General features: G+C 31.0%; 2 protein-coding genes and 1 long non-coding RNA gene across 4 annotated transcripts; all 3 read left to right on the top strand.

Annotated features, from left to right (window-relative positions):
• The first annotated feature begins 3,738 nt into the window (after positions 1-3,738).
• LOC114192418 lies at positions 3,739-5,563 on the top strand. Its single transcript, XR_003606107.1, has 3 exons — positions 3,739-3,853; positions 3,963-4,030; positions 5,290-5,563. It is a non-coding gene; the product is annotated as an uncharacterized LOC114192418 (long non-coding RNA).
• Positions 5,564-13,061: 7,498 nt separating this feature from the next.
• Positions 13,062-18,928, top strand: LOC114178293 (probable galacturonosyltransferase 6). Of its 2 annotated transcripts, none has more exons than XM_028064127.1 (9): positions 13,062-13,417; positions 13,529-13,563; positions 13,943-13,984; positions 14,109-14,256; positions 14,343-14,413; positions 14,931-15,256; positions 15,725-16,082; positions 17,369-17,884; positions 18,240-18,928. In XM_028064127.1, the coding sequence occupies exons 1-9, from the start codon at positions 13,309-13,311 to the stop codon at positions 18,513-18,515; spliced, it is 1,881 nt and encodes a 626-aa protein (XP_027919928.1). In that variant the 5' UTR covers positions 13,062-13,308; the 3' UTR covers positions 18,516-18,928. The 2 variants fall into 2 exon arrangements, with proteins under 2 accessions (XP_027919928.1, XP_027919919.1); XM_028064118.1 differs by having other exon boundaries at positions 14,337-14,413.
• Positions 18,929-19,450: 522 nt separating this feature from the next.
• LOC114178306 (photosystem II reaction center W protein, chloroplastic-like) lies at positions 19,451-20,400 on the top strand. Its single transcript, XM_028064139.1, has 2 exons — positions 19,451-19,699; positions 19,964-20,400. Exons 1-2 carry the CDS (start codon positions 19,603-19,605, stop codon positions 20,275-20,277), a joined length of 411 nt encoding a protein of 136 aa, XP_027919940.1. The 5' UTR covers positions 19,451-19,602; the 3' UTR covers positions 20,278-20,400.
• The last annotated feature ends 501 nt before the right edge of the window (positions 20,401-20,901 follow it).

The following is a 20,901-nucleotide window of genomic DNA, read 5'->3' as shown; positions in this document are numbered from 1 at the left end:
ATTATATTTAAAGGGTAAATTTGATATTTTGAAATGTATACACAAAAATAAAAATCTCTTTTATATATTATTATAGATTAAGTTCCTTCTTGACTTAACACTTATCGTCAACTCTATAATAATAATAATAATAATAATAATAATAATAAAAAATAATGTTAGACATAAAAAATTAAAATTCAAGAATAAAAAATTTTATTAGTTTAATATTTATGATCAGAAAACAATAATATAACATTATAAAACAAATAATAATTTTACTGCTAAAACAATCATAAGAATCTCTTACATGAGTGACTAGAGGTGCTCCAATTATTGTCCAATTATTGGTGGGGTAAAAAGGTGTCCGAGAATATTTATCTAATTTATAGAAGTAGTATTTTCATTTATAAAATATATTTGAGAAGAAAAAGAAAAGATGAAGTTTAGATGATTAAAAAGCATGGAGATAGATTGTAAAATTTAGGTGATTTCTTCTGTCTAAACAAATTTGAAAATATACGAAATTTTGACAACCAGAAATATTAAAAGCGCAAACACGTGAAATTGATATTAACAATACGTGTCAATCGTGTCTGTGCTGAGATTCATGGTGGAAAAGGACCTCTCATATAGCTCCAAATATCTTTTTATATTCTTCTGAAACATTCATTCGATTGTATATTTATTTAACTCTGTTGCCACAATTTTTTCGTTTCCAAAATTTCACGACTTCTGAACACTGAACTACAACTCAAACTAAGAAATAACCCTTCATCTTGGTTTATGTAACTTCTATTACTTTTACATTTCGTATGATATAATTGAGTCCGTACAAAATGTAAAATTGAATGTGTAGAAATTGCACCATAGCATAATTACAAGTCGAGGCTTATGATATTTTCCTAGATTTTATGAGGGTGTAGAAAGATGTGCAGAATGAAATTGCCCACAAATTAATGAGACTCGGTACAAATTTCGACATCAAACTTTAGCCGGAATTAACAACAGAAGTAGTTTTTTTACTAATTTATCGATTTAATAATTTATAGATTTTCTTGGAACATAAAAATAGTTTTTTATAAATTTTCAATATATATAATTATAGTTTAATGTTTCTATTATTATTGGATTAAATATAAACTTACGTATTTATTATACTGTCTCATATAATTAACCTTTATATATTTTTATAGCTTATGTTAAAGTGAAAGCACACGCCAAACTACTTAACAATGTATCCATTTTATTGGTTGAAAAGGATTTGTTGATCAATACTTTTGGGATATTATTGATAGAAGAAAATCACATAGAATTATTTCATATACAAAATAGTATTTATAGTCTCTGAATATTGTTATTAAGTAATTTGTATTTTATTTTATTTTAATGGAATAAACCTTAAATAGTTCCTAACAACTTACAATTTCATGTTCTTTAATTTAAACTTGTGAACTTTATATATTTTCTAAACAATAACTAAAAAAAAAAAAACTTAAAGTACCATTTAAGAAAGTTTTAGCAAAATGGATTACTTAAAATAACTTAAAAATAAATTAAACAACTAGTAAGCACATGTTCTTGGAATTGGAATATTGGTAACAAGTTCAGGATGTTAAAAGTCATGGTATAAGTGTGTTAACAATTTTTTTTAAGTAAAAATCAATATTTGAAATTGTAGTCTCGTCTAGTTCTTTAATTTTATAAATGTCTAAATTTAATCTTTTTAACTAAATTTTATTAAACTTATTTGAAGTATAAATATGTCAAATCGTATAAACAAGTCAAATGTTATCATGAAACATACTTGAAATGTGAAATAAACTTAACAAAATTTTATTAAAAAGACTAAATTCACTCACTTTAAAAGTTGAGCGACTAATTGGTTAAAAGCTTCAAATATAGACTAATTTCAATATTTAATGACCACAAATATATTTAACCTTCATATGTTAACTTTTAACGCTTCGCTCATATATTATTTTTAACACCTTATTTTCGCTTATATATATATTACTATATTATAATTTAATTTTATATTTAAATAATGTGGGATTTTCATGTTTGGCAGATTAAAAATGGTTTGTGAATTGAATATCAGAGTCAAGTTTGTCCAACCTCTACCTTGAATAAATCTATAACATGGTCATGTGCTAGTGTAGGATTGCATTTAATTTGGTGTCGACTAAATTGGTTTTCACAAGCATAACCAAAAACAATTTTATCCAATCAAATTTGTTTTGTTCTTTTTCAATGTTTTAACCAAGTACTAATACTTTTAATGTTCTTAATTTTTGATATGAAATGTCAATGAACTGTATTTCAAAAATAATACAAATTATAAATTAAACAATTTTAACTTACCCTTTTAGTGAGATGATAAGGATGTTGATGCAAGATCACATCGTCTTCATTATCAAGGCTAAGACGTGTAAAATTGTTATATGTGATAAAGAATAAAAAATATTAATGCCATTACACTATATGTGTCTATATTCACACAATTCCGGTGTAATTTTTCACCACTGATTACGCTAGTACGAATTAAAGGAAAAATCATAAATAAAAGCATGCTTCTGAACAACTTTGTTTTTTTGTCAACTTTTCACAATTAATTGTTGAAAATAAGTTATGTGTTTCCTCATTGCGCATAAAGCTACAGATGATGTCAACCACTAATATTTGTTTTAAGGTTGGTTACATTATTTTTGTTAAGTTGCTAAATAATTTGAATTTTTTTTAACAACTATAATGGTATTTCATTAAAGTGTTAAATTCGTAAAATTGCTTTTAAATTGTTGATTTGATTTCTATGAATAAATATTTACAGTAGAATATTAATAATAGACTTTTCATATTTTTTTATGCACTTACATGATAGCATAACATAACATCTGATTAAAAAATTATATTCTGAATGACTTCCTTTAAAACATTGTTATCGTTAGGTTAAGTTGTCATGTGATAGATGATACCCTGCACATGACATGACATGACATGAGAGTGATAATAATCACATCGCATCACATGGGAAACTAAATGCATTTTGTTTAAAGGGTTGTCCTTGGAAGCCACGTTTCATGCTCCCATTGGCTTTTGAGAGAATAAGAATAAGGACAACTCCATTGGAATATTACTCTTTAACCATTAATTACTGCAAATTATAACGTACCACAACACAATTGGAGAGTCTCCCATTTATAAGAGTTTTTGGTCCCACAAAACATTTGTATAGGTCATTTAAGAACTTGTTTAGGTTATTCAATAAATTGGGTTTGATACCATTAATATGACTAATGTTGTTATTTCCCATAAAAAAGAAATATTTTAAAATAACAAAAGTTGTCACGGCATTGATATTTTAACACTACAGTCTTTTTATTATCATTTGATATTATTTTTTATTATTATTCATTTTTTAATATAAAAGTTAATTTTTGTTAAAATTATTTTATTTTTTAAAAATTGTTAAATGGTGTTAAAGAATTTATTTTTCTTTTTTAAATTATTTGGAAACAACAAAAATAGTCCAAATATAATAAAATTCTTCTAAATTTTCTAAAACATTTATTTATAAACACGTTTTTTACCTTCTTAATACCCTGAAAAAAAAAAAGACATTCATACATTCATTTTTTTTCTCTGTAAGCTCCATTTTTCAGTCTTATGTGTGTTTGGGCCTGGCCTCTTCGTAGGTCCAGGACCAGCCCTTCTGAAGGACCCCAATACCCTATCAACCCCTCACATTCTCACTTACCTCTGTTTCAGAAAAACAGTTTGCTCTCATCTCTCTCTCTACGAAAGCAAAAAGGGCTCTGTTAGGGCATAAGTCCCCCTCCTTACCAGCTAACTCCAATCTGCTTCGTACTCTCGGGTAAGTTGAACCTCAACTTCGTTTCCCCTTTTTCCAGTATAAGAGTTATAGTTCTGTTTTGGGTTCCTCTGATTCCCTTTTTCTCAACTCTGTATATCTTGGTTTTTAGCTCCGTAGCTTGCTCCAGTGCCCTATTGTCTTAGTGGATTACCATTCCTTGTGCTAGTGTCTAAAAAGGTAAGGGAAGCTAGATTTAACCGTTCAAAGCTGTTTTTGGGTGTCTTTTTGGTTTGTTGCATGTTTATAAGCTTGAGAAGTATGTGTAATCGATTGAAACTGGGTGCATGTGTTTTTGGGTGTTGGATTGAACTGTTATTCTACTGCATGTGTGGGGACAGTGGCGAGAACTGTCAATCTCGCCCAGGCGAGCTCGTCTCGCTTAGGCGAGAGCGCCTAAGACTCACCCAGGTTCTACTTGAGCAACTCGCCCAGGCGAAAGGCCCTTGTCTTTGAGCGATGCGTTGTCTCGCTCAGGCGAGAGTACCTCGCTCAAGCAAGTTCTCGAAGGAGAAGTTGGTGTGCTCTGTTCGCAGCCTCGTCCAGGCGAGGTGTTTTATTTTTGGGCGAAGGACGGTCTCGCCCAGGCGAGCTGGTCTCACCCAAGCGAGATGCTCGCAGAGTGCCACTGTTCCAGGCCTCGCCTAGGCGAGAAGGCCTAGCCTAAGCGAGATAGTTGTTGCGGCTTAGGCGAGGACTTCTAGCCTGGGCGAGAATCGTGCAGATTATGTGTTACATCTCCATTTACGTTGTGTGTGGCTATTTACCTCGAACATGTATGATTATGGTGTAACTATATGAGTGACATGCACTGGGATTGGTATGTTTGGTATGAGTAATGACATGGAATTCTTATGTTATGGTTGGGTGAAATGAGAATTTAATGTATAAGATGGAAGTGGTGGTTGGGGTATGATAAACATGAAATTTGTATGTGATAGACGTAATTCCATGAGTCTCGTGGGGAGATCTCATGGTGGTGTGTAGTGTATATATTAACATATGGATTCAAGTAAGGATTGCATCCTGAAGCTCTAAAGGGTCAGTGAGTCTCAAGTAGAGCAAACTGACCCAAGTGGTGAGAGTAGCGGGAGGCCCTAGTCTCTGGCAGGATAATGGCCTTAGACGCTTAAAGGCTAACCTTGTGCGTGGTAGGGTGAAACCCATTGGCAATGGCTCTGCAGAGCAGTAGAGGCCACCACAAGTGCAAGCGTCTAGTGAATCCGATCTTAGTATATGTATCCGGATAATTGAGTCATAGTGTCTCGCTTGTTTGCCATAACATGACTTTGTGTCTCTGTGTTGTATGCCTGGGAATGCTTATGTACTTGTTCTTCTATATCATGATAAGTTCCAAATTGCACTAGCTTACCCTTGCATTTTGTGTTTCTTTCTGTTATGTTTTCTCTTTTGTGATGATCACCTTCTGGTGGGAGCAGATGAGAGGGATGTTCGAGATGGATCCGGGGGACGTAGCGGTGCAGCCTAGTTTTCTTGTCTTGATGACCTTAGGGGCAGTTTCATGGCCATTGGGCCTTTTGTAATGGTTGTCCGGTGGCAACTCCTTTTGCTAAACTTAAACGGTTGAATTTTGTTAGTTTTCCCTTTGGTTGTGGCATGGTTGCATGCATAGTTTTTTTTTTTCCTTTTGAAGTACTTTTGGGATGACTGTAATAGTTACCTTTCGTACGTTTCATGTTTATTTGATTGGTTCTCGTTATCAAAATTTTGTGATGTTTTATTTGGTAGATTAATCTATTAAAAATGGGATGTCACGTTCTCCAATGTAATAATTAAGGGAGTGTAATTTATCAACAAAATACATACTTTCACAAAAAATTATTGTCGTCCAATCTATATCAAAATTTATTATCACTTTGATATTTTAATTTCTCATGATATTTTAATCTATTTTATTTAGATAATCAACAAAAACTAATATATTTTCTTTTATTAATGGGTTCACCTAGGAATGGTAATACAAGAGGAATTTATGTGTTACTAGCTCACAAATAAAATGCGAAATAGAATGAGTATTTAATTTGTTGGTCCACAAGTCAATGACGCAATGGAGCAACCTAACCCACAAAATAACATTTATCATACATTAATTTTTAAGTCAAGCAAAAATTCTTTTATTTTATTTTATTATTATTTTACTCTATGCTTGATTTCTTTAGTTATTTGTTTTGTCAACATTTAGAATTGATTAATTATTATAATTTTTTTACCTTAAACAATAATTTATTTTATGAGAATTTTAACTTTAACATATTTGTTTGATTTGGATTTTTATTATCAATTCACAATTAACTTTGTTTTAAAATATAATATAAAAATATATAAATACATATATTTTGTTTTAAAATATAATATAAAAATATATAAATACATATATTTATATTGTTTTTTAAAGAGAGGAGTCAGAACCCATGCCTATGCATTCTAGATCCGTTCATAATATGAATAAATTGGTAATTACGTAGCATTTTATTACCTATGATTATGTTGGACTAAAAGGGTAGTTACAAATTTTTCTAAAGTATATTGAAATTTAATATTTAAATAACAAGATGTTCAAAAGTAATTACAAATAAATAAATAAATATATATATATATATATATATATATATATATAAAAAGATGTATTTTGCAAATTAATTATTGAATAAGGATTTAGTTATATATCAGGTTTACCCTGCATTGACTTTTTTTATATTTAAGTTTGGAGTAAGTATATTTTAATAAATATTGACGGCTAGTTTGAATTTCTTTGATATTTAAAAATTACTTAGCGTGGTTTTTATAACTCGTTACGTACCCAAGTTAGTATAAATTAATTACTATCATTTTATTATTTGTTATCAGTTCGTTTATTTGTAACATAATTTATTACTGTAAATTTGGATGACCTCCTACAAGTTTAGTCGGTTATTGAAGGTGAGTTTAATTCCGTTTAAGGATAAAAACTAAATTGTAAGAATTTCCAACAATATTGAAAAAAGATAATTTTTTTATATTAAAAAATAATTAAATCAAATTTTAATATTTAATAAAAATTCCTATAATGAAACAATAATTTAAAATTATAAAGAATTAAATTGTTACACTTAAAATCATTTTAACGTGTTCACTTGTGAAAATTGATTTGGAAGAGAAAAATGATAAATTCAAATGGATTAGATGGTAAAATTTATGTTAGAAGTAAAGTTTCTTAATGATTTGATTAATAATAGATTAAAAATTAAATTTAATTAAAAATAAAATTATCAAATTGTCCAAAATAATCTAAAATTATATTTAGAGAAGTTAAATTTATTTTATAAACAATATTTAATGACTAAATTAGAAAAAAAAATATTTTAATAAAATAAAATATATTTACATATTGAAACTTTTGTTGGTAAACAATTTAGAAATTTTTTATATAAATTATTATTATAAGCATACTTTTAAAAAAATATCTTTATGTTATTGTCATAATTGTGCAATATTTTAGTGATGATTTGTGACATTAAATTACATAAATAAAGAAAATATTAACACGAATAAACTTGAATTAAAAAAAAACAATAGATGACATTACGATTATTTCATACAAATCCTTACGAGAATAATTGAATCCCTCAATTTTTTTTCCTCTCTCAGATCTTAACAAATTAACACCTGGATCACCTTTAAATTATTTCTCTCTCGCTCTTCTGAATAATAAATACTCTAAAATTAACTCAATGAGGACCATAGACCTTTTCATGCTCTCTCGTTTCAGGGGAAAAAATCTTTTAGGTGTGATTTACCATAATTTTTTGAACTCTTCCTCGATGTTCTTGTTCTTTATCTATCTGACTTCTGCGTGTAATTTAAAAAAACAGAAAGACATTGTCATTAATAGGAGATTAACTAATGTGTTGGGAGAAAAAAAAAAGTTATTGGGAGGTTGGGAAGTGATAAGGGCATTGATTGAGCAATAATGAGTGGGAGCAGTAAATTTTGATTGTTAAGTTCCCTCTTCGATGTGGCAGTAGGATGCAGCCGAACGCGCCTCTATTCTTGCAATTTTAATTAATGCCAAATCTAACAACACCACATTCTCACCTCCACCAACTTCATTGCAATCAAATTTCAACTATTCTAACTTTTCTTAAACCTCTGCATATTGTTTCTACAGATAGCATACTATGTACATTATTTACACTCCTAATTGATTTTAAATACTACATTAAATGTATTTGTCAATTTTAAATTTACATCACACAATACAAATTTCAAACTTATAATAAATCATTTTCAATAAACCAATATAAATTTAAAAAATTTAATTCCAAAAAGAAATAACATAAAATTTTTAATATCCTAACCACAATTTCTCTTACATCTATCTATTTGTTAGGAACCCAAGTGTGAGTCTAAGTTCCACATTGACCAGAAATGAGAAAGTAGAGCACTATATAAGAATTAGGACCCATAAACCTATTGCCTTAAGGTTTTGGGTTGAGAGTGGTGTCAATGTCTTATGTGATTGGGCTCAGGTCTCATTGGTGTTGTTCTCCCCGGTGAAACCCCCTCTGTAAAACCTGACAAAGTGGTATCAGAGCCGATGGTTAATATCGACTCAGACGAGTGCAGTATGGTCCTTGTATCGAAAGTCTTCCTGGCAAAGGTCCCAGGTAAGGGTTCCAGGTAAAGCATGTCCCGTTAAGAATAACGGCGGTACAGAAAAGGGTAGAAAAGGAGTACTCGTGGTTGGGAATGCTTTCGCGAGAGGGAGAGTGTACCAATGTGGTTGAAGGGACTCACCCTTGAGGGGGAGATTGTTAGGAACCCAAGTGTGAGTCTAAGTTCCACATTGACCAGAAATGAGAAAGTAGAGCACTATATAAGAATTAGGACCCATAAACCTATTGCCTTAAGGTTTTGGGTTGAGAGTGGTGTCAATGTCTTATGTGATTGGGCTCAGGTCTCATTGGTGTTGTTCTCCCCGGTGAAACCCCCTCTGTAAAACCTGACACTATTTTATACTTTTTTTTTTCTTGAACTTCTCCCACCACAGTTTTTTAAAAGGTATATAAAATATCAAACAAAATCTATAAAACCAGCTCATCCATCATCTTTATAAAAAAAATAAAAAAAATCATGAAAACCTGCTAGAATTCGGTTTTCAGATTACCGAATTTTGGTAGGAAAAGTTTAATCACAACACACAATCATAGTACAAATTCGATTGCGGGAGAACCAATTTCTTTGAGTAACAATATTTAAGTGTAGTTGGATAAGTAAACTTTGAGAGAGTCCACTGAGGAAATAAAAGCAAAAAGTGATCTTATATGGGAAAAAATTAGAAATATTATTAGTCTAACCAACTTCAAAATTCAAAATATTATCGCTTTAAGCAACTTCATTAGTATAGGATGAGGGGCTTCATATATATAAAAGTTTTATGTCTGTTGTATCTCCAAAAACTTTTATATCTATACAAAGGTTTTAACTCTCCTAAAAGATTTATTGAATATCTACCAATATTTGGACGTAACTAGTTAATAATAGTATATATTTCATGCAAAAATATTATTAATCGATGAAACATCTTTAAAATTATATATATTAATTTACGAGTTTACATTGATATAAAATAAATATTTTGAAAGTTATTTTGGGTTTCTCGTGGAAATTTATTAATATATAAAGAATTCAAACCTTTTTATGTCTTGCTTTGCTCAAACAATTAAATTCTTATTCAAGAAAAAATAATATTGCAATCGAGTCTTGTCTTTACCAAATTTCAGCTTAAATTAATGGTTTTTCTTGTTTAATCGAGATAATTTTCCCTCAAACTAAAATAATTAAAAAAATCTTCTTGTTTTATGTATTTTATTTGATTATTTTATTTTAAATAATTTAAATGTGAATGTTCTTAAACGAGATAAGCGATGAATATAATGTGTAGGTGTGTAATATTATGATTTTTATATAACATATATCGTGTGTTGAGAATATAGTTATCTTCAAGAAAAGATGTGGAGATATTTAAAATTAAAGACTAATTTAAAATTAATAATAATAAGTTACTAAAATATCGTAGTTAATGTTGTATTCGAGTTTAAATCAAAATGAATCCTAACTTTTAATTCATAATAAATACTATTTAAGATATCAATAACTTAATTTATGAAGTGATGTCTAATTTAGTAAATACAGTGATTAATTATTTTGATATCTAAAATTAGTTTTTATTTGATTTTTGTTTGAAATATATTTAAACAATTTTTATGATCATATATTTCAGTTTTAAATTATTTTAGTTTATGTAAAATCATTTGTTTTTTCTTTGTATCCTTTTAAATTAGAGTCAATTTTCATTAATTTTTCAACTTTCATTCGTTTTTTATCACTGCTTCTCCGTTTTTATTTCTTAGTCATAACTTTATTTACTTTTTAATGTTAAATTCAAATATTTTAAATAGCATTTCAAGTTCAAATAAAAGGATTATGATTATATATATATATATATATATATATATATATATATATATATATGTGTGTGTGTTAGGAACCCAAGTGTGAGTCTAAGTCCCACAATGACCAGAATTGAGAAAATAGAGTACTATATAATAATAAAGACCCATCAACCCATTGTCTTAAGGTTTTTGTTGAGAGTGATGTCAATGTCTTATGTGGTTGGGCTCAGGTCTCATTGTTATTTGTTCTCCCTGTGAAACCTCCTATGTATAAACCTAACAATATATTAGAGCTGTCAAAATCGATAATCCAACCTAATTTGACTTAATTAAACAAAAATATATATTTTTTAAGTCAAAAATAAATTATAATTTTAATTAAAATCTAAATAAATTTCAATACAATTCAAATACAAACCAAAATCACAAAAAATATAAATTATCTATATGTTGGCTAAAACAAACCTATCCAGACCCAAATGCAAAACTCAACTTAACAATAAATATTTGTGTAACCCTCTATTTGCGGGTTGGTAAGTCAACCAGACTCATCACGGATTCAATCCGGGTGAGCCAAGTTCTATGTGAACCGAGTTAAAAATCAACTTGTATTGAAATTCATAAAAAATTTTCAACGCAACCCGGCCAGACTTGTGGTGGACCGGGTTGACTCGCGAATTTCAATAAATTTTGACAACTCTAATATATATATATATATATATATATATATATATATATTTGTAATAAATAAGTTATCATTTTTTTAGTAGAATTTAATGTAAATCAAGTGGCAAAATTAATTTAAAATTAATTTAAATTTGACGCCAAGTTATGAAATTATTAGGTAGATCAAGGAAGGAAGTAACATTCATTTACTACCATGTTTGGAATTCCAATATTTACTAAGAAAAACCACAAATTCGAAGTGAGGTTTGTTTTTATTTCTTAACTGAAACCAGCATGACAAAGGTTTCACTTTAGCGTGGTATTCTTGCTTTTTCATGGTAGGTAAGGAAGTCACATTTTGCCTTCATTGGTGCATCACGGGTACCAAATGGACTTAAAGCGCCACACAATAAATTTGATTAATTTTAACCTAAACACAACTATTAATCCCTATAATAAAAGTTTTTCCAACCAGTTTTAAAAAAATAGTAAATATTTTGTAATATAATTTTAAATAAGTTATCTGTTTATTTTTTGTCAGTTTTTCTCTTCAACCAAATTGTAATATATAATGAAAATAAAAATAGCATATAATTACAAAAATATTATGTTATCTAGAATTTTTTAAAATCGTCTATTAAAATAATTTTTTTAATCAATAATTATTATAGAACGAAAAAAAGTTTTTTTTTAAATATGTTTAGTTAGATAGCATGATTTTTTATACTCTTAATTTAATTAATATACGCAGAAAAAATATTTTAAAACAATTAGAGAGGACCGATTTCCTTAATTTGTAAAAAAAGTGCCAACAATACATGCGCAAGGCGCTCTTCACATTTTTATATATGATAAAAAAATATTATTTATTATTTATAATTTTATTGTAAATAAATTTAGTTATTTTTTATTTTTTATTCTATAATTAAAAAATGTTAAGTTTAAAAAAGCAATCAAATAAAAAAGTCAAATTTTAAAAAGTAATTATTTAAAAAGTAAAAAAAAATAATTATTTTAAATTAAAATAATATTTATTTAAAGAGTAAAATAAAAAATAATTGTGAAAAAAATATACAAATTTATATAATTCTCGGTCTAGGATTAAACTAAGAATATGAAAAAAAATTAATATAAAAATTGAAATCCTATTTTTAGATGAAATTTAAAATTGTTAAGAAATTAAATTAAACTGATGAAATTTATGAATTTTTATTTCTTTTAAAATTCTCCATACACACAAATATATTACTATCTTCATATATAGTATAATATCATACGTATTGAATCAAATATTCTTCTTTTTATCTTTCTAATTCATATTTTCATAATCTTTAATTTCGTATTGAATTCAATGTTTCATATTTTAAAAGTAATAATATTTAAAAACAATAATATATCACAATATAGAATATTTGTTATAATTCATATGCTAAAAACATATTTATTTATTTATTACATGTTTTAAAAATAATATAATTCATATGTTTGGAAAGCAATCATTTAAACCAATAGTATAAAAATTTCCAATTTTTCATTTCTCCATTCTTTTATCCAGTATTTTTCTTGGTTTCATCCCTCTTATTCCTATCTATTTTACAACCTTACAAATTGAACATTAGAATAAGATAGATGTGAAAACAACTCATTTATCATTCAATCAAACAAAAATAGTAGTATTATATTTGATAAAGGTGATACACCTTAACTTAATAATGTATTTGGTAAAGGTAATACGCCTTGAATTAGCAACAAATAACTCTCACTTTACACGTATTTTTATTTTAAAGAGCATAATTCGTTTTCATGAATGGTAGGTATGGTATGAGAACGAGAGTATGAATATGAATTATGTGAATTTATGTCTCACACGGGCCATCACATCATCGCATATCTGTCATCCGCATCATCATCTGCTACTTGATTACCATCTATGCATTATGCATGTTCAATTTTCAAGTGCTCCTTTCATTATTCTCATTATTCAATCTGGCGGCACAATTCCCGAGGCGACCCTAAGTACAAGAGGTAAAATAATAATAATAATAATAATAATAATAATTAATAAGAAATATTTAAAAGAAAAAGAGAGAAATTAAACGAGGCAACTCACGACGGAAGGGGCGAACATGGATCATGGAGCTGCTTCCTGTTATTCTCTCTCTAGAAAACGCAAAAGCGAATAACTGAAACCCTAGCCTCTGTTTTTGTGTTATTACTTCTATTTCACGCATCGAATTCAATTCTTTGAGATATGAATCTGTGAAATCAATGTGCCTCTATCGGAATCACAGAGCGAGTAACGGTTCCGTCGGCGTTTACCGGTAACCGCTATCATCGATGAAGTCATCGCGTTGGTGGCAGAGGACTCTGATCCTCGCTCTTCTCTCTGTCTCCGTTGTTGCTCCGGTCTTCTTGGTCTATCACCGTCTCAATCTCACTCCCTACGGTAAAATAAGAAAAAAAAACCTTAATCCCCTCTCATTGGATTTCTACGTTCCGCGTGCTCTCTTTCCGTTTCAGTTGACCTTTTTTTCGTTCCTGTTGAATTCCGTTGCAGCACGACGAGAGTTTCAAGAAGATATATCCAGTGTTGTAAGCATATTGCTTCTCAAGCTTGGTCACTTTATTTTGTTAATTTATTTGAATTTGAATTGCTTCGATAGCGTAAACTGTGTGTTGGTCGAAGAGAATACCTCCTAGATGGAATGTTTTGAAATACTTCTTTCTTTCTGTTTTTGTTCACAGTGAATTTTTATTTATCGGTGAGTTGAAAAGTTTGCCGGCCGATAGCTAACTGGAACTTCTTGGTTTTCAGTAATATTACTTATAGTTAAACCGAATCTTAATAGTTAATTATTATAACCGGAAGTGTTTTACTTTTTTAATGCGTCATCAGCTCCAATTGAAATTCTACAGCTTCCGATGCTCTACTGTGGAATGGGGATTGATTATTATTTTTTGTTTCTTGCAGACATTTAGGACAGATCCTTTACCGCTAAATGCTATTGAACAGGTAGTGGAAAATTTTATCAGAAATTTTGCCATCGTATTTAAGTTTAACTTTCTTCTGGTTTTCCCCATGAATTTGAGAATTGTTTTTTCGTTTGTTATTTTTGGCCCTTTTTTGTGCAATGCAGGAAGGCGCTGAAGAATTGGAAGAGCCAAAAGAAGTTGTTTATAAAGAAAAAGATTTTGGTTCAAGAAATAGTTCCATTCAACAAAAGATTAATGATTGTGAGAAATCTAAAATCCATGGGTGTAGAAATAGCATTTTGGAAAGAAATGGTTGGTGTTTGATGGTGCACTTTTGAAAATTTGTGGTTTGCATAATGGCCCTCCAATCTGAAAATTTTGCCTTTTTCAAGTTTCAGAATTTAACCAGGACACAAGGCAAGACCAGAAAGCTCAGCAGAAAGAATTATTCTCCATCATTGGGGATGAGGTTTGTGCTAATCTTTTGAATTACTGACATTTCAATTTGAAGGCGGCGAGACTGCTGCTTTTAAATTATTGGGTTTTTCTTATCCAAAAAAAGTTATTTAAAGATTCTTCCGTTGTCTTCCTGAGAGAAGTTGCAGTTCTCTCAAATTTCAGAAGATACAAAAATTCTTTTCATAATCTACATTTCTGTTAAGATCTTCATTTTTTAAGGGTCATCTTCCCATGTTATGTACACAGCCGCAAATTTGGGATGAATGCATGATTTGATTTTTGTTTTAAAAATAGCTGTAAATGCATGCGCATGACAGTTAAGTGAACCGAATTGATGTAAAATAAAAAGAAATTATCTGATATATCACTTGTGTGGTTGAGGTTTTATTTTCAGGTTGCAACTTCTTTGACCCTAATGTAAATGATGTTCATGATAAGAAATTGGATTTTTTCTTGCCCATAGTGCACTTATTACGCATTTTCTTTCACTATTCTAAATGAGGATTTGAATTTGGCTTTATTTGCAGAACATACTTAATACAACAGTCACACATAATCAGAGCATGCACGCTCATTCTCAAAAAACGACAGATGATAATGTTGAAGTGACAGATAAGAAATCTATGCCTAGAGCAACCCAAAATCATAATCATCAGAGTTCACGTCCTCAGCCTCGGAGAGTGTTAAATCATAAGGTTTTAGAAATTAAGGATCAAATTATTAGAGCCAGAGCATACTTGGGTTTTGCTTCACCAGGCAGCACCTCACGCTTGATGAAGGAGTTGAAGCTGAGAATTAAAGAGATGGAGCGTGCACTTGGAACGGCTACTAAGGATTCAGATCTGTCAAGGAGGTAAAATTTTCTTGTGACCCTACAACTTGAATTTAGTTTGACAGTTATTTATTTCCTGTACTTGCTAAAATGTACAAGTTTCAAGAGAAAACTAATGCTTTGGTCCTTGAAAATACATTATTTTCTATTACTTCGCACAACTAGTTTTATCAATTGATTCCTTGTATGTTTCAATTTGCTTGCTTTTGGTCCTTTCAGTCTGGTTTGATTGAAGCAGATCAAATATACGAGGTTTTAGCAGAGAAAATTAGAAGTGGATGGATTACATTAAGAAACGTGTTTTCAGAGACCAAAAACATAATATTTTTTTGTACCAAGACCAAACTAAATCTTTGAAAATCTGGCAACTGCTTGTTTACCAATATAAAAGTAGTGACGGAGAACATTCACGCTTATCATTTTTATGTGATATGAACTGTTTAAAGAAAATGAGATGTTTTTTAATCTGAAAACAAGTGAAGTTCACAGTGCTTTGCAGAAAATGAGACACATGGAGGCTTCACTGTCTAAAGCAGACCGTGCTTTCCCAGACTGCGCTGCTATGGCAACTAAGCTCCGTGCAATGAATCTCAATGCTGAAGGGGAAATTCGTCATCAGAAACGTGAAACAACATATCTTGTTCATCTTGCTGCGAGGACTACCCCGAGAGGTCTTCACTGTCTTTCTATGCAGCTAACTGCTGATTACTTTGCCTTGAGACCTGAGGACCGGAAGCTTCCAAATGAAAATAAGATTAATGATCCAAAACTTCATCATTATGTTGTCTTCTCTGACAATGTTCTGGCGTGTGCAGTTGTTGTTAACTCTACTATCTCTAATGCCAAGGTAAATGCATTTCATAAATAGATTAGCTTTTATTTTTTGCCTTTTATTCTGGGGGGTTGTTAGCTTTTTTTTTTCTTTTGCTTTTGGATAATGTTCAACCCCAATGCAATGCTGAGAAAAAACACTGATACTAGCAAATTCAATATTAACAAGATTGGCTATAATTTACTTTCAAGTTAGTAGTCCCTTGGTGGATACTTTTTCAATAGTTGATACCCCTTGTCTCTCCCCCTTATCAGCCAATTGCAGCACATATTCAGTATACGATAATTGTTTATACTCAAGATTTTTCTTCAACTAATATGTAGTAAAAACCATTGGGGTGGGTGGCCATATGATAGGCAGTATGGAATGCATGATTCTGGCACCAATTTGATCTCATTCCTATCTTTCCTTGAACCCACCCCACTTATAATTGGCATAAGATTTTTGAAATATTTCTGACTACACTGAAAGAGTTATCTTAGTTGCACTGCTGCTTAAGGCGTTGCAGAACATGCTGAAGAATTAAGAAGTCAAAGCAGTAAAATAAAAACAAAAGACTCAAGAGGACTTGTGATTTTTCATTATAGAATAACACTAATAAGTCAATCATCCTATAAAATACTTGCCTCTACATCATTAACTAATGAATAAACTTTGATTTTCTAGTTTGCAGGAGTTATTTCTACTTTATTAGTTTCTCAGCACTTTATAGAAGTGTCTAACTTGTAGCTAATACGAGAGATGCAGTAAGAAGAATGACATTATGAGATCTCTTAGGAAGTAACTCATTCCCATGAGAATGCAGTCTTGTGTACCCACATCAAACCCTATCACTTAATGTTGAGTTGTTGAAGGCTGTTTTATATATATATATATATATATATATATATATATATATATTTGTGAGAAGTACTGACAGTATACTATTTTTAAACATACTTTATTATTGATTGAATTTTATTTGAAATAAAATAAATAAAAAATAGTGGGTCCTAACATTATTTAGGGAACCTCACTGTTGATTTTGTAGTTTCCAATAAATTTTAGTCAACAGTAGAAAGTGTTAAAACAAGTGTATTTTAGTGTGTTGTTAGTATTCATCTCTATTTATTTACAACACTATGAAAAGGACATAAATTGACCCATGTAGTAGATTTCACGTAATGAGGCAACCCTTGATTGTAATGTTATATTGGTTTATTGAGTTTGTGCAAAAATTCTTATTATTGAATATGCTGCCTGTCTTAAGTCTGTGCATGTAGTGACAACAAGAAAGTGTGACAATGACTTTTAAATTGCAGAAACAGGGGAAACTTGTTTTCCACGTAGTGACCAATTCACTAAACTTTCCTGCAATCTGGATGTGGTTTTTATTAAACCCTCCTGGCAAAGCCACAGTCCACATACAAAGCATAGAGAATTTTGAATGGTTGCTCAAGTACAATGCATTGAAAGAACAAAGTTCCAGTGATCCAAGATTTACTTCTGAGTTGAACTACCTGCGTTTCTACCTTCCAGATATCTTCCCTACTTTAAATAAGGTTGTACTTTTTGATCATGATGTGGTTGTGCAACAAGATCTCAGTAGGCTATGGAATGTTATTACGAAAGGGAAAGTAAATGCAGCAGTCGGCACTTGTCAGGAAGGGGAAACTTCATTTCATAGGATGGACATGTTCATAAACTTCTCAGATCCATTCATTGCAAATAGGTTTGATGTCAATGCTTGCACGTGGGCATTTGGGATGAACTTGTTTGATTTACAACAGTGGAGAAGACAAAATTTAACTGCTCTCTATCACAGTTATTTGCAAATGGTATGATTTAAGAAATGTTATTTTTTGTGTACACCTATTTTTTTCTCTGTTCAGAGAGACTGCATGTTGTTTTCCTCTCACACAGAAAATTTTCCTACATTTAAATTTCTTCAAATCTTGAGCTTGGCTTCTAGCGTTGATAACACAAACGACCCTTGAAATTGTATTTGCGTTAATCGTGGAATCCAGATGTTATTCAAAGAAACATTTTACCTTTTCTAATTTCAGTTGTTGAATCTAATGAGGATATGCGTCGAATGTCTTGTTTATTTTGCAGTTATATGGAAGACAGTTTCTTTCTATTAAAGTCTGATGCAACGAGAATTTGATGTGTTTCTCTATGCTGTTATTTCAGGGTTTCAAGAGGCCATTGTTGAAAACTGGAAGTCTGCCTTTAGGGTGGCTAACCTTCTATAACAAGACAATGATTTTGGATAGACGGTGGCAGGTTCTTGGCCTTGGTTATGACTCAGATGTTGATAAAAACCAGATTGAGCGGGCTGCGGTTATACATTTCGATGGAATTAGGAAACCGTGGTTAGACATTGCAGTGGGAAGATATAAAAGTTACTGGACCAAATTTGTGGAGTTTGGCCACCCTATCTTGCAACGTTGCAATCTCCAGGCGTAGCCCAAAATTTAAATATCACCTTTCGTACATGGCAGGTTTTATTTGAGTAATTTCCTGGCATATTAATTGCCTGCTTCTATCGATTCTTTATTGTTCTTGGCGATTCTTCTTGTAAAGCCTTTAATAGATGCATAAAATTTACGTCATATATATTTTTTAGAAGCTTAGCTAATTTGTAGGGACATTGAGATGAAATAAGATTCACGTAGGCATTTTAGCTGCTTGGAGGTCCTGTTGCTGGTTGTGTACATAATAATTCGTTCTCGTGCTACCAGTGTTTACCACCATTTTAATCCAATTACGCGCGGAGTTAAGTTTTTCTTTCAGGAACTAATTTATACACAATTGTGGCTGCCATTTGAGTTGTAAAGTGTTAGTATATCTCATTATTTATGTTACATGAAGCAACGGAATTCAAGTATTATGCGTGTAATTTGCTTCTTCTGACTGTGCCACGAAAGTAATGTCTTTATTATCCGTGAAGGATGTGATGTGTGGGGTCCAAATTATATTCTGCTTCTCCGCTTCTTCTTTTAATTGTCAGAAAGAAAGGGAGTATTATCTGGTCGTGATTCTTTGGACAAATACGTTTTATTACAGATTTATTAACTAAGTATTTATGTGTAAGCTGCTTTTAGAATTTAAATAAAATATATGTAAAATGTTTTTGCGTCATTTGAAGTTGTTTTCACCAGTTGTCTTAGATATTTTTAAAAAATAAGCTGAAAATAGGTTATAAATATTTTCGGAGTTTTTTTAATTGTCATAAGATAAATTCAAATATCTTCTGATTAGTACGTCTTTGTTTATTACGGTTATAAAGCATCCAAAGAAGCTTCAATCGGGTGTAAAAAATATGGGACCCTGAAGAGATTATGTGACGCGTGGAGAAAAATTATTGGGTTTTTGCAGATATGGATATCAAACGACGGGTTTTCAACCTATCCACGGTGTGTGGTGTATGGGCGGGCCGATACAGCACTTCCAATAATAATATTGACAATTTTGAAATATTTTCTATTGTGTATGAAATAAACTGCAACCGTTACAGAAGCGTAGACGTACTGTGATTCATCACTGAAGAAAAATGGCATCCATCATCGCCGGCACCCCTACAACATCGATCTCTCGCGCAGGTCTTCTACTCAAGCGACCTCTTGGGGTCTCATCCTCCACCGTTCTTGGTGAGTTTTTCCCTCAAGGAAGATGATAATATATTTGATTTCTCTCAGAATAAACCTGCAATCAATTGATCTGTTTCTATTTCTCATTTCATTGTACTCAACGTTGTGAAACACAGGAAGTAGCAATTTCAGAGTGCTCATATTATACGTTTAGACTGATAATTAGGTTTTAGATTATGCTATGCTTATGAAAGAACCAACAACATTTTTCCCTTACAATAACTAACATAACATCATTGATATATGGCAAACATAACTGTATAGGATTGCCAGCAATGAGTAGGGCAGGGAAAGTGAGGTGCTCGATGGAGGAAAAACCTTCCGTGCAGGAAAGCAGTTCAAAGGTGGGAATGGGAGCATCCATGCTAGCGGCGGCTGCATTCGCCGCAACCATGTCAAGCCCAGCCATGGCTTTGGTGGATGAGAGACTGAGCACCGAAGGGACTGGACTTCCCTTTGGGCTCAGCAACAACCTTCTTGGTTGGATCCTGTTGGGTGTCTTTGCTCTTATATGGGCTCTCTTCTTTGTCTACACTTCCACTCTTGAAGAGGATGAAGAGTCTGGAATGTCCCTCTAAACACCAACTCATTATGATGCATCGTATAAATTCCAAACACTCATCTCTTCCTCTGTAATATTAAAAATCTATTTGTGTATCCATCTTCAATCTTCCCAAGTTATTGATTTCTTCTTATGCACACCTTTCGCCTCGCTTATTCCATACATTCCTTATAACATGATGTTCAATTCTAGCTATAAAATTAAGTGGAAGTGGAAAACTATACAGTACAAGTACATGTGAAAGAAATACGTGCTTTTTCCATTATCTTCCTTACATGATTACGTGGATCATTTATATGCATTTACCCAGTAAACATCTAATTAGTCGTGACAATGAAGATAAGTGTTTTTGTCATAAGTGTACAGATAAAATAAAAAATATAAAAATGTGATTGGGTCTAGAACTTAGTATTCAGCTTATAGTTATAATTGTATTGAATGTGCAATTCATTGTCTCGTTTTGAGTGTCATTTACTATATCAGATTTTCATGTACAGGTGTTAAAGTGAGTTAACCTGACTCATAGAGTTAGTTCACCACGAACCGGATTAAAATTGAGTTAACTCAATTCGGCTCATTTTATGGTGATTCAGAAATTTTGTAATCCGGCTCAACTTACCATGGGTTGGTGGGTTAAGTG

The sequence above is a fragment of the Vigna unguiculata genome, chromosome 1 (genome assembly GCF_004118075.2).
Source record: "Vigna unguiculata cultivar IT97K-499-35 chromosome 1, ASM411807v1, whole genome shotgun sequence".
In the NCBI taxonomy this organism is placed as follows: domain Eukaryota; kingdom Viridiplantae; phylum Streptophyta; class Magnoliopsida; order Fabales; family Fabaceae; genus Vigna; species Vigna unguiculata.
The sequence above is the reverse complement of the archived record's forward strand: the minus strand, read 5'-3'. Positions and strand labels throughout refer to the sequence as shown.

Coding starts and splice junctions, on each gene's coding strand:
- LOC114178293 (XM_028064118.1), top strand. CDS start 13,309: ATGAAGTCATCGCGTTGGTGGCAGAGGACTCTGATCCTCGCTCTTCTC. Junction 13,564..13,942: donor AAGAAGATATATCCAGTGTT/GTAAGCATATTG, acceptor TGTTTCTTGCAG/ACATTTAGGACAGATCCTTT. Junction 13,985..14,108: donor CGCTAAATGCTATTGAACAG/GTAGTGGAAAAT, acceptor TGTGCAATGCAG/GAAGGCGCTGAAGAATTGGA.
- LOC114178306 (XM_028064139.1), top strand. CDS start 19,603: ATGGCATCCATCATCGCCGGCACCCCTACAACATCGATCTCTCGCGCA. Junction 19,700..19,963: donor CTCATCCTCCACCGTTCTTG/GTGAGTTTTTCC, acceptor ATAACTGTATAG/GATTGCCAGCAATGAGTAGG.